The following is a 14,104-nucleotide window of genomic DNA, read 5'->3' on the forward strand; positions in this document are numbered from 1 at the left end:
GTCTTTTCTTCTCGGTCAATGATGAGAAAGAAATCAACATTTATGAACAACAACAAGAAAAAAATGGATATTTTATTAATTATTTACATGGTGTGAAACAAAATGTATTTTTTTAAAATAAATAATGATAACGGAGACTCAGCGTAGAACGGGGGAGGGGGACTCGGAACCCTCAACCCCTCATTATTAATGCAAATTCTAAATTAATAAAAACTTAAAAATGAAATTATAGTCTAAACCTGAATTTGCAGTTACTATTCCTAACCCTAATAACACTGTTAGCAGCCAAGCTATCAACGAATACACCACACCTCACAAAGAATTTTACTTCCGGCAGCTTTAATTTCCCAAGCTTGATCCGAACCGGTTGGGTAACTCTAATCCGCAACGGTATGCTTCCAGTTAACTGTTGCTGCTCTAGCAATGTCGCCATTAAACTGGTTGCATTCTGAGTATAACCAGTCATTTCTACGAATATAATGGTCGTATTCTCATGTCCTTGGTAAAATTTCGGCAATGACCCTGTAAATATTACAAAATACGGTTAGTCCTTCAAATATACTTCTGGTCTTTATTTTTTGGACATCAAAATTTCGTCCAAAGATCTAACTAATTTTGTGAGTGAACAAAACTTTAAATAGGTAGTTTTCGGTAAACCCTACGCTAAAACATCAAGAACTCAAATCCAAGTGCATTATATGGTCGCGCGGATGTAAAAAAAAAGTGATCAAATGGTCCACGAGGAGTGTTTATACACTGTGAAATGGAACTCGGTCTATAGCGATTTTAGACCTTGGTCTTAATTAATACCAACCGAGTAATTTGGTTTCTTTAGGGAAAATAAACACAGGTAAAATAGCCTAGCTAGTTTTTCAAACATTTTTGACGTACCATTGCTAAGTCTGGTTTGCATGTACAAGACGCTAATTTTGCTTCCGTCTTCATAGTAAATTCCGATCTTCTCGTTGGGATTTTTGGCCGTAATGGTGACGTTAAACGCGGTCGACAAACTCGAATCTTGGTTATTGAGTATAGACCGCGTGAGCTGTAACCTGTCGATATTGTAATCCGGTAACTTTGGTCTAAAGACAAGGTAGAGTATACCAACGGCCGCTCCTACGACGACAATAAGAAGAAAGAGAACGAGGAGCGTGTAACACACACACCTACACCAACAGCTTCTCCTTCCTTTCTTCTTCCTTTGAGGAGAATCCAACTGTGGTGGTTGCGTCACAGATTCTTTGGTTGTTTCACCGTGTTCCGATCTTGAGGAGCTACGTGAGACAAGAGGAACCGTTGGATGCGTCGGAGGTAGTGGAGCTTCCGGATCGCTCACTGGATGGATTTTCAGGTGTTCGGACATGTTTCACGTTCGTGAAGATTGGCTTACGTTTCGGGAATTACAACTCAAGTAGTCTCCAAGTTTTCGAGGTAAATGAAGATCGTTTTAATGGAAAGGGGATCTTCTTCACGTTTTCTTTTTGGTTAATTGTATTTATAAGCAGTATGTTGGTGTTTTGTTTAAAAGTAGTGTATTCATGAGGAGAAAAGTAATTAAACATTTAAATTTTCACACAAAACGTGTCCTTTTGAATTACTTGTGCCTTTTTGGACCGTAATAGTTTTGGGTTAAACCAAGACTAGGGGTGTCAATTCTGGGTTCCGCAGACGTAAAGATGAACGTTCGTGCATGGTCCGCATATACAACGGGTCTACAAAGACATTTTAATAAAAAAACTAGATTTTGACCCGCGTATATTTTAAAGGGCGGGAATATTTTTTTGTTTCAATTTTTTTATTATTTCAAGAAATTTGATTTTAGACACAACCAGAAAACTATAATCAGAATTTAAAATAAGTTTGTGTCTACAAATTTTTGTACAAAAACTATTAAAGCTGCAACGGTAATCCAAAATTCTTAAAATACTGGAGACATTTAAAATATTTTTTGGGATTTTAACCAAAGATTTAAACATAGGTAATTTTGTGTTAAATTTCAGTATTTGTTCATGTATTATAAAATTTATATGTCATTTGTTGTTTTTATTTTTGAATTTTGAAAATTATAAGGAATATTTTAGTATATAGAATTTTATGATTTACACGGATAGTCAAGACCAAACCAAACCCGTAAAAATATGAACTGAAACAAAATTTATAAATATCTAAATGAGATGTAAATCACTACTTCCAAAAATTTGAAACCTGAATATACTTAAACAAAAATCTCATCATATAATTAAACTTTATATTTCATTAATAATAAATATTACAATATCACCAACTTAAAAGATTTAGGAGTCGACTATATATTTAAGCCGATAAAAATAAGAATGATCATGTTTTAATAACACAAGCTATATTTTGATCCGCGCTTTTATTTTATGATGTAAAACTTCATTAATAATTTTACAATTTTTTTGTTAATTTGTAAGGATTTTGTCTATTAAATGTTTTTGTATTTAAATCAGCGGTCTTAAATCCAATTCGGATCTATGATCAACACTATAAACCCAGTAATTCAATATGTAATCCGGTTTGTGTTTCAAAACATATCCATCAATTAAAAACTTGATAACCCGTAAAAACCGCTAAAACCAGAGGCTGCATGTTGAACTTATGGGTGATCGGTATATAATCCAATTTTGTTTAAATTATTATGTTTAAAATTTAATTTTAACGTTTGAATTAAATATTTAAATAATTATTAATTTTGATATTATAGTACTGTTTATTATATGTCATAACTCTAACTTGTTATAAAAATTGTTTAAATTATATTTTTATGTGAAATGAAAAATAAATAATTTGAATTTAAAATTTTACTATGTTTTTAAACATGGGGTTTTCTTTTATTTTAATATTGATATATTCATAATTATATGTTAAAATAAATTAAGAACTGACATAGTTATCTACGGTCAATCTAATAACTCAATGACCGAAAAATAATTAGATTCAACATTGTGTTTAAAAGATTAACTAAACCTTCGTCATTTCATTCCCATTAATTTTTGTGGTGAAAATAATCTACTCTATTAAAATAGGGTCCTATTTGAAATTTACCTTGGCATATTTTAAATTTGGACCTATTAAGTATGTTGTGACTTAATATTATTAAGTCATTTAAATTATGGACCTACCTAAAATAACTCAATCTAATCAAGATAATATTTGAAAACTAAAATATTACTCCATAACTACCTCCTTAAATATTGCCTACTAATTATTGTTATTTAAATTTCCTTTACACATAGAAATTTGAGTTGATTACCGTATGGGACACATTATGTATTTTGTTTACATATAGAGACACAATGTGCTTGCAAGGCACAATATCTTGGATCAAGAAGGAAATTGGACATTTCTGCCCTCAAAGTTGCTATAGAGAAGATGTTGTCCGCTTAGGAAACCGGTTGCTAGCTGTCTGGCCGGTTCGTAAACAATAAAGCAACATGGTGACACTTTAGTTTGACACCGTTGGATTGGAAAAATTAATTTTAAATCAAACGGTGAGATTTAAAAGTTGTGTGAGCGTTGGGTGTGAAAATAAATGCACATTGATTCTCGACGTTGAAGAACAGGAAACAGACAGGATCTTCTTTGTTTGCGCCAGAGGGAGCAAACTAGGTTAAATTTTTTTTGTTTCCTTTAGGCATTATGAAGGCCAAAAAAGCTAAATACTCACTTGTGGATAATTGTGTTTCCAAAAATTAATGATGTGGAGTTGTTGTTGATTTTTGTTATCACTTTTGATCGTCAGATTAAGAAGTGTGTAGTGCAGGTAAGCGTTGTTATACGCACAACTAAATAGATGTGTGGATGTGGACATGTACAAGGAACACATGTACAACAAACCTAAAAGAAGGCGAACACAAGGTAAATCCCCTACATCACAAACATCCACAAACAACACATGTGGTAATTATAAATGTAAAAGAGTTGTAAATCATATTAGATTATATGATGAGATAGTTGGTTGAACTAGGATTCATAGATTGACATAAAAACTTAGTAGCTACGAAGAACTAAAACTAGAAGCAGGAATCGATAATTTAGTTCTAATGTTCAGAGGATCTTCCAATAAAAGCATGCGATAGCTATAACAATGCCAACAGCAGCTGCGAAGTTGTGGCCCGGTCCATTGTCGCTGAGCTGTGTTGTGTTCATGTTTGAACTGAGAGTAGCCTCCATGTCTTCTTTGAACTGTCAAGTTGCTTCATCCATAGATTAGGCAACCTTCGACATGTGTTCATTGAGCTTAGACATCATCTTAACCTCAAGCTCCTGTAGCCAAGTTTTGTGTGAGTCAATCTGTTCAGTTACGCTCTTCGAGAGGCACTGGAAGTCGTGGACGAGATCCAAGACTTTGGCCTCCACCATGTGTGTTGTGGAGAGCTGTGGACGGGAGAGTTGTGGACGGGGGATGTGTGTTCAGGGGAGTTGTGGACGGGTGAGCTGTGGACGGGAGGTGTGTGTTCAGGGGAGCTGTGGACGGGAGATGTGTTCAAAGTAGTTGTCTGGTGAGAAAGGCGTGAATTAGTTTACACGAGACAGGACATTGACGTGCTGGGAGCTCAAACAACTTCCCGAAACAAGAGTTTTTGATGTACTGAAGCTCCTCCGTGTTCCTTAAGACATGTTGTATGAAAGGTAGAATGTCTGGCTTGGAGTAGATGTTGAGCCGACCGGTAGGGAACCGGTATTGCGCGAAAAGCCTCGGTGGGAGGCGTTTGTCCGGCTTGTTGTTTCCTACAACGAGATGAGAAAAAGATTATGACCGTGAGAATAAACTCACAAACAAAACAAATGAATTGAGAGGGAGAAAGCAGTAGATAAATGTAAAGAGAAGGGGGAAATCTCGAAAATTTAAAATCAAATTTTTGGTAAGATTTAAAATTTAAAATCAAATCTTGGAATTTTGTTTCAGAAATCAAATTCAGAAAGTGTTTACCTCGGAGTAAACCTCGCATGTTGGAAAATGTGGACGCCGGCGTTCTTAATCTGCCGCAAACCTGAAGCTAGGGTTCTTAATCTCCGCCGCAAACGTTAAGAGAAAGTGAAAGAGAGATAAAAGAGGGGAAATGAGGGAGATAGATCGCTAGGGTTTCGTATGTTGGAAGATGTCTACGCCGGCGCTCTTAATCTCCGCCGCAAACCTGAAGCTAGGGTCTTTAATCTCCGTCGCAAACGTTGGGAGAAAGTGAAAGAGAGAAAAAAGAGGGGAAATGAGAGAGATAGATCGCTAGGTTTTGTTTAAGTTGGTCTTGGTATGATTTGGTTTAGGGGAATATTCAGATCGGTTTGGTTTCATTTACTATGAGGGTATCGATGTCTTTACCTCATAAGAAAGGTTGCTTCATGCGACATGTGCCTTATCATGTAATGCCAAACTCAAAATGTGTCTTAGGGAGTAAAAAAATCTAGAAATTTTGAAACAAAGGTTTGTATTACTATAGAAATGAATTTTGAAAAATGTGGAATCACATACCATATTCTTATATATTCACCCTTACATAATATTAATTTTATAGATGACTATATATATATATATATATATTCAGTAGAATCTAATCCTAATTCTCCGTGTATTTTGTACTCCTCCTATCCTACCTCAGTAATATTATTTAATCTTTTTAGTGACATACCTTTTGAATCTTATAATATAATTGATATACCTTAGTAAAAGAAGCTATATACTATATATAACAAATAAATAATAAGTTATATACCAAAACCATGACTATTAACATATGCTATATATCGTCCATAGATTTTTCAGTACATTTTATATACATTTAAATTTTATATTAGATAAATTATATCTCAGCTTTCAATTTTTAAATTCAGAATGAACAAAATAAATCTTTATTCTGAACAGAAAAAAAATCATTTGGCATATCATTCTAAATTAAAAGATGAATAAATCATTGATTATTGTTATAATATAAATTCCACAACTTTGAATTTGTGCATTGTTTTTTTTAAATTCTGAAACCAAATATATTTTTTTTTGTTATATTATAAACATATGTAACCATAACCATATATTTTGAAACTTTTTCCATGTAAATTAAAACGATATATATTTTAAATAGCCAACCTTACAACATTGTTTAAACTTTTTTTTTTTTTTTGACAACAAAAACATCTACAGACTCATGTGGACTCTGTAAACCAAGATTGCAACTCTGCATCCATGTGTACGACGAACGACGGTTGTATCCGAGCACTGCGTGCCAAGCGATCCGCCATTATATTATTCGTCCTAGGAACATGAACAATATCCGAGTTGGTGAAGCTTCTTCTCAAAAGCTTAATATCCTCCAGGTAACTTTCAAATGCTGGCCATTCCTCTGGTTCCGAAACCATCTTCACCAGTTGGGAACAATCCGTTGCAAACGTGACCCCGTACTGTCGCAAGTTTTTCATACATTCCATTGCCCAGATTAATGCCTCCATCTCCGCATGAAGAGGTGAGAGACTTGCCCTTACATTCCTTGCTCCTAGTAAACCTTCAAACCCCGGAATGGTACTGAACCATCCTTGTCCTGAGAAAGAATCTTTATCTTTCCAAGAACCATCCGTGAAGCACCATCGTCCTGTGTTCCCTAAATGTGATCGGATCTGTACTTCAGGCGCCACCCTTGGATTATTAATCATCTGTGCTTCTGCCCAAAGTGTTGATTCCAATTCTGCTAATTTAAGCGTCTCCCTCGGATCCGTATCTATATTACTGAAAACCTTATTATTCCTACCCTTCCAAATGTACCATAATATCCATGCAAACTGATGATCTTCCATTTTCGGGTTTACTCTCCAAAATAAATGATCCATATTAGCGAATAGAGAACCAATAGGAAATAATGTCGGGTTTGACGGAATCTTGGATAGTGCCCACACTTGACGTGCCGGAGGGCACTCGAAGAAAGCATGATTTATTGATTCCTCTGGGTCTCCACACCGTACACAAAACTGTATCTCCTTTTATTCCCCTTGATTTTAAATTCTTTGTCACTGCTATACAACCTGTCAGTAACTGCCATAGAAAATGCCTTAACTTTGGAGGGCATTTCACTTTCCAGCAGAATGCCTTGAGAATATCCACATTGGGGCCATAAAACTCCGGTGGTTTTTCCTTATCTGGATATATCCTTTCGACATGATATCCTGATTGTACTGTATATCTCCCATTATTAGTGAAATGCCAACCATTCCTGTCTTCGAATTGATTTCTACTCAAAGGAATACTCTCAATCAATTTCGCATCCTCAGGTTCCACCAAAGTCCTAAGTACCTGTAAATTCCAAGTGCGGGATTCCTGATGAATAAGGGAATCCACTGTAAGGTCCGGGTAACTATTATGAAGGTTTTTGTTAGCTGGTCTCGGGCGAGTGGATGGGAGCCAAGGATCATTCCATACTGAAATAGATGACCCTGTGCCCACCCTTTTAATTAGTCCTTTACAAACCAGAGATCTAGCAGAGATGATACTCCTCCATCCATACGACGGGGAGTATGAGCGAATCGGTTCCAGGGGTGAAGCATTCCTGTAATACCGTCCTTTAAAAACTCGAGAGAAAAGAGAGTTTGGTTTCTCTATTAGCCTCCACAATTGCTTTCCAAGCATTGCCGTGTTAAAATCATTTAAGTCTTTAAAACCTAGTCCACCATTATCCTTATGGTCACACAATTTATCCCATGATTTCCAGTGCATTCCTTTTGTACTTCCTCCTGGACTCCACCAAAACTGAGCTACTGCACTCGTTAGTTTCTTCACTGTAGCTTTCGGTAATCTGTATACCGACATCACATGGTTTGGTAGCGCAGTTATCACCGACTTGATAATTACCTCTTTTCCCCCTTTGGTAAAAAATCTAAAAGTCCAACCATTCACCCTTTTATTGAGACGATCTTGTACAAAACCAAACACTTGAACCTTCGATCCTCCTAGACTTTCCGGTAGACCTAAATAAGACCCCATTCCTCCTAAATTCTGAATCCCCAATATGTTTAAACTGAAAATACAATAAATATGTTTTGTATTGTTCAACATATATTTAGTTTAACGATTTCAAGAATATTCTTATAATTAATTTCACATAATTTCATATCTAAATTCAGATCCATGCGTTCGAACTGAACTCAAAATTTTAGGTTCCTAACATTGTTATTTGAACAAAGCCAAAAACTAAATAATGAAACCCAAAACAAACCAAACTTTAAATTTATAAATAATCAAACTATTATTATATTTCTATAACCAAAAATCAAAATCCACAACCAAACCGAAAAATCAAGAGTACAACCTCGACGTAAACCAAAATTTACAAAATATCATCAAACCATAAAATTTTAATTTTGAAAATAAATTATAATTTTAAATGATGCTAAAATTATAAATATAAATATAAGTATTTCCGCGCAACCGCGCGGGTCAAAATCTAGTATTTATTAAAGTATAGTATCAGTTTTACCGTTTCCAAATGACGTAATTTTTATTTATTGGACTTCATAAGGTACTCGACAGTTAGTAATATTGAAAGTAGTGGATCACTGATATTTTGGAATTTAAAGGGTGACGTTACAAAATATGCATACATCTTAGAAGTAGTTACAAAATTATTTTATTAGTAACATATGTATATGACAGGATTGGATCCGAAAATTTTGGAACAAAAGTGGAAGTTACAAAATTATTTTATCGAGGTGGTTATTTGATATATTTAGATAATCAATTAGATGCAGTTATATTTTAAGTTGGACTGAGCTAATATCAATGAGGCATGTTCCTGTTTTAATAGTATTGATATTTGTTGCAACGATGTCCTTTTCTTAAAGTTATGTACAGAATGTTGCTTTTATGCCTTTAACTTTTGTATTTTGATATATCATGAGATATTGGTAAGATATATATATTTACGTTTTATTTTTGATATAATGAAAGTATATGTACGTATATTAGGACTTAGGACCTACAACTAGACTTTTATGAAAAGAAAAATTAATATCAGCTTATACACTAACATTATCTCTCTTAACGAAAGGGGTTATTATTAAAACAATTTGCCTAGTGCAGTTTTTCTTTTGGGTAAAATGTTAAATATTATATCAAATTTTCAATGTGTGACAACGATTATAGGCGTAATTAGTAACGGAATATGGAAAACTAAAATAAACAACATATACAAAATGACAATGATAAGAAACCTAAGCAAGAAAGTAAGCCTAGTAACCAGCTAAGCAGTTGGACGGGTTAAGATCAAAGCGAGCAGGAAAGACCAGAGAGGAGTAGGCAGCTGCTACAAGTTATCAAAGATAAACAACTCCCTCGAACCTAAAACTGCTGCTTCTGTAGCTTCCAACAACCAGTGGTGGATCCACTACAAGTATTATTCGAAAATTTACATAAATTGTATTTTTGCTTAAAAAATACATTGATTCTTAGTAATAAAATGGTGAAAAATTATGTTGAACCCAGTAAATTAGTGATAAATTTTTATTCTGACACTGATCAAGAGCAATCATGGGTCCGCCGTTGCCAACAACGCAGCCCAACACAAACAGACTCGGATAATTGAGCACATAACTACTTATAAACCCGACAAACAAAACCTTCAACAACATGAGAGAACTTCCACGCAACAATGCCATTGTTCAAAAAGCAGACTGGAAGAATTTTCTGTGCAGTTTAATATCTCAAATTCTTTGATAACATGCTGATTTCAATCTTTCCTATTGTTATTTCGAACAAAGTACTTATTAAACTTGAGCCTAAATCAACAGTGAATCAAATGCTACACTTATCCCCTATATATTATTTGAGGATCTTTTAAAAAGATGTAACCTCAATTTTGTATTAATTACATAATAGACTTGCTGAGGTGTCAACACCTACCATCATTTTATTGTTTATGTGGCAGCCTTACAAAAACTTTAACCAAACCTTAGATTAAAAATTTATTCTCTAGCCAAATTAAATAACTTAACATAAAAACGGTCAGTGTCTATACATTGTTACATAAGGAATTATATTAGTGATTCATTATGCAAAAAATATCCGACCACCCCTTATATGATCGCCCCTAGTTAATAATATTTTTAAATTTGTTAACTGACCGGTTCAATTGATAAATTTTCAGACCGGTACACTTTATCCTTTTTTTATTATTTGAGGAGCATTGTAAAGAATTAATATTTATTTCATGTGTTTATTACAAGTGTGCAATTTCCTGCATGTCAACACCACAAGCTCTCTCACATCATATATTCAAAAACTCATTTTTAACTAGACTAATTACAAAAATTGTCATTTATCATTAGATTATAATTTGGGTATATACTATAAGCTTATTGAGTATTGCCTAACAACATAATGTACCTTGACACCCTTGCGTTTAATGCTTACAACGCGTTTATTTTTAAACGGTTTCATCTTTAAATGCGGAAAGTAGGAAGATTTCATTGCCATACCCAGAGATTCTTGATTGTTTATTTCATTATCATTCATCATATACCATGACTACAGACACATATATATATATATTTTTTTTTTTTAATCGTGCTTGATGTTGTCCCATGACGATAAGTGGGAAATGAAATCTTTTGTGTACGTATGTATATACATATATATATATATATATATGTTGCTGCAACTCTTCTCCGTATTATTGCAAGATACCAATCACAATCGCATAGCGGCAAATTAAGAAGAACTTACAAGCAAAATCTTACTTAAAAATATATTGTAGACGCGTAATAATATGGTTAATTAGATTTCACTATTTTTCATATAGGGTTTTGAAATTTATTAAAGTTCTTTTTATGGAGTCTTTGCACTTGGAATTGTTTTTTTTATGGCAACTTAAACGATCCAATATATTATATTTTAAAAAGCATGATTGCAGTTTCATATCTCCTCCTTTGCACATTAACCACGTTTATCATTTCCATAATTATCAATGCAATATACTATTGTAGATCATTTTATGACAGTTTAGTATAAATGAATTCGATTCAAGGCAACACAATTAAATATACTACCTTCGATGATACATTTGTACTTCTTTGATGTTTTAAATTGCCAACGCTTTGTTATATGTACTAGAAGAAGTTAGTTATGATACAATTTTTTTTTTTTTAATACTGATTGCTTCTCCTTTGTAATTGATAACTATGTTTAGTTAATGCCATATTTCTTAATGCAACATACTATTTGATCATTTTATGGCAGTTAAGTGTAAATGAATCCGATTCAAATTTACCAAAATAAATATATTCCTATGTCAATTAGGTCATTGATTCGCTTAATTTTAGTGTCTAAATACCAGAATAATATATCTACGTTAATTATGACATTGATTTGGTTAATTTAAGTTAAAGACCAACTTTGAATTGTCAACCACGTCAAATTTAGAATGCAATGTGATTGTCATTGATTGATTTTTACATTTAATTTGATTGACCAGCACCCCATTAGTTTCCTATAATTCAACAATGAAATAGTGTACGATAAGGAACAAAGGAAATAATATATTCAGATTTCGATTTGGAATACGAAATCTGATTGTAGCGATTAATGAATCTGATTGTAGCGATTAATGATATAGAGTATACCTTAGACCTAGGCGCCTTACATATATAAATCCTCACTATTCTCTCATTCTCAAAACATCTTTACCACTACGTTCTAGCATTCGCAACAGTCATGGCATTGTTTAACCATCAATTTTTAATTTATTTTTGTTTTCTTATATTTTGTTTCTGAAGAGTTTTATTAGTTTATTGCTTATGTTTCATTTTATCTCTACTTCATAATTTATTTATATTAGTATTTGCTTACTCTTATTAACAGTCCCGACTCTAACCTATGGCCACATTGGCAATTACCATGGGTCTATGGTCCAAACAAAATTTTGGTGTTATTTTACTAATTAGAAAGGTCCATTTTAATTTTTTAAATTATCAATTAGTTGGTGAATTTATAATAAAAAATACCCATGATTAACAAAACCAATTTTAAATACAAAAAGACAATATTTTTTCTAAACTTCACCGTTCTTAATTTTTTTACAACAAAACCTAATTTACACTTAAAGCCCATTTTTTTCTTTTAATACCACAATTTTTTTGTGTGCTTCAGTTTAAAGTAATGCAATAATTGTTTTTAAAAGGGTCTATTTTAAGTTTGGCCTAAGGTCATTAACTTTTTTAAGACGGCACTGTATTAATTCACTTCCATGACCTATAATTCAATTAAACAAACAAAAATACAAGTTGAAAAAACGAAGAATAAATGGTTAGTGAAATGCGCAATTTCCTTTAAATTTTTCTTTTTAAATATGTAGTACTTTTTTCTATGATTTCTACCTTTATAATATATATTAATTAAAAGTGATAATCTCTTTAAATCTATTCACTCCGCGTAGGGCGCGGATTATCACCTAGTTTTATAACTATAATGCTCCTTCTTTTACTTTGGTCTCATCCTTGCATTTCATTGATTGATTAAACTGCCTAAGCTCTGGGACAATAACATTAGCTTGAACATTATAGACCTATATGGACTAGAGACGACACATAGATCATAGTCAATCCGAATTCAAACTCAGGAAAGGATGTAAGAATCAACCACACGTTGTAAAGCTGTATGAATCTATATAATGTCCAAACCGGTATATTCATTCATGTTCGTACACTATGTTTGAAATTTTATAAAAACAAGATATAACCCAATATTAGTTTGTATATATACATATATTTCACCAGGGCGAATGTACTGTGTGTTTTTCAAAGGTACATATAAAGCAAAGTATTAATCTCATCTTAATTATTTCTATGTAGACTAAAATTAGTTATTTATTTATTTATTTATTTATTATACCTAATTATTTTAAATGTATTGTGTGTCGATAGATGTAAATTTCAAGGACAAATCATATATGTTTTAATAGTTTTGAATTCCATGTAATTGTAGTTCGTATGCGTATGAGTTATTTATGTAAAGACTATTCCGTATGAGTCTGTATTCTAATACATCTGTAGTTGGTAAATCAATATTTGTTGATTGATTTCAAAGATATATCTTACTTACTGTTTTTGTGCCAAAGTATATATGATTCCAAAGATATATCGATAAGTTTATGGGAAAATGAAATATATATTTCAAAGATATTAATTCTTTGAAGAAACTATATCAAACTTTATATATTACATTTGGTTTAGTAATTTGAAAGATGAGATCTATTTTTGCAAATTATTTTTATGTTTAATTATAAAATACAAAAAAAAAGAAATTTGATTACGTTACATACTATTAAATAGAAGAAACACTTTTGTAAACTATCTACGATTTGCTAATTTGAATTAAGAGTGCTCAACCAAGTAAAAACCGTTATTCTGGAAGTCGAAAGCATGGTCAACATGAGGCTTAAAAATGTTATTCTGGAAGCCTCATCCATTGAGCTGAGAGAAGCACTCCTTGAGCCTCATCAATACCCAGAGTTGAAGTCACTAATAGATCGCATTTTGCTTCTCCTCTCTCGACTAGATTCGTGGTCACTCATCCATGTTCACAGTTCGAGAAATAGAGTGGCTACTGTTATCGCAGTGAGTGTTATAACTGACGTCCGCACCCAATCGTATGTTGCTACTGGAGGCCCTAGTTGGCTCTCGCATACCATCCTCTCCGAAGCACAAGCTGTGTGATTAAGCTATATGTGCTGCTGCTGGGAGATCTCACTTATCATGAGTACACATCTCTGTGTAATCTCTTCTCTATTTCTGTTTTTGGTACCTATTGGTATCTGCTGTTTTGTTTTATTTCTTTTGTCCCCCTATACTTTGCCTGCCTAGGCTTTGTTATTGAAACTTTTCAGTGTTACAAAAAAAACCAAGTAAAAACCGAACCAATTAAAACCAAACTGAAACAAAATAAAGAAAGTAGTTTAGATTTGGTAACAACATATAAACCGAATTGATGTTATTTTTAAAACATGTGGTATGTGGATATTGTTCATTATATAAACCGATCAAACCATAAAAACCGAATAAAATGATTAATTAAAATATAGTAGTGTAGTTATATGAAAATTACATAAAATAA

At 32.9% G+C, this 14,104-nt stretch overlaps 1 protein-coding gene across 1 annotated transcript; it reads right to left on the minus strand.

The window, feature by feature from the left end:
- Window positions 1-11: 11 nt before the first annotated feature.
- LOC106449070 (NDR1/HIN1-like protein 6) lies at window positions 12-2,928 on the minus strand. The gene is made up of 2 exons (XM_013890881.3): window positions 892-2,928; window positions 12-522 (listed from the first exon to the last, which is right to left on the minus strand). Exons 1-2 carry the CDS (start codon window positions 1,361-1,363, stop codon window positions 227-229), a joined length of 768 nt encoding a protein of 255 aa, XP_013746335.2. The 5' UTR covers window positions 1,364-2,928; the 3' UTR covers window positions 12-226.
- Between the last annotated feature and the right edge of the window lie 11,176 nt (window positions 2,929-14,104).

Source organism: Brassica napus, chromosome A4, assembly GCF_020379485.1.
Source record: "Brassica napus cultivar Da-Ae chromosome A4, Da-Ae, whole genome shotgun sequence".
Taxonomy (NCBI): Eukaryota; Viridiplantae; Streptophyta; class Magnoliopsida; order Brassicales; family Brassicaceae; genus Brassica; species Brassica napus.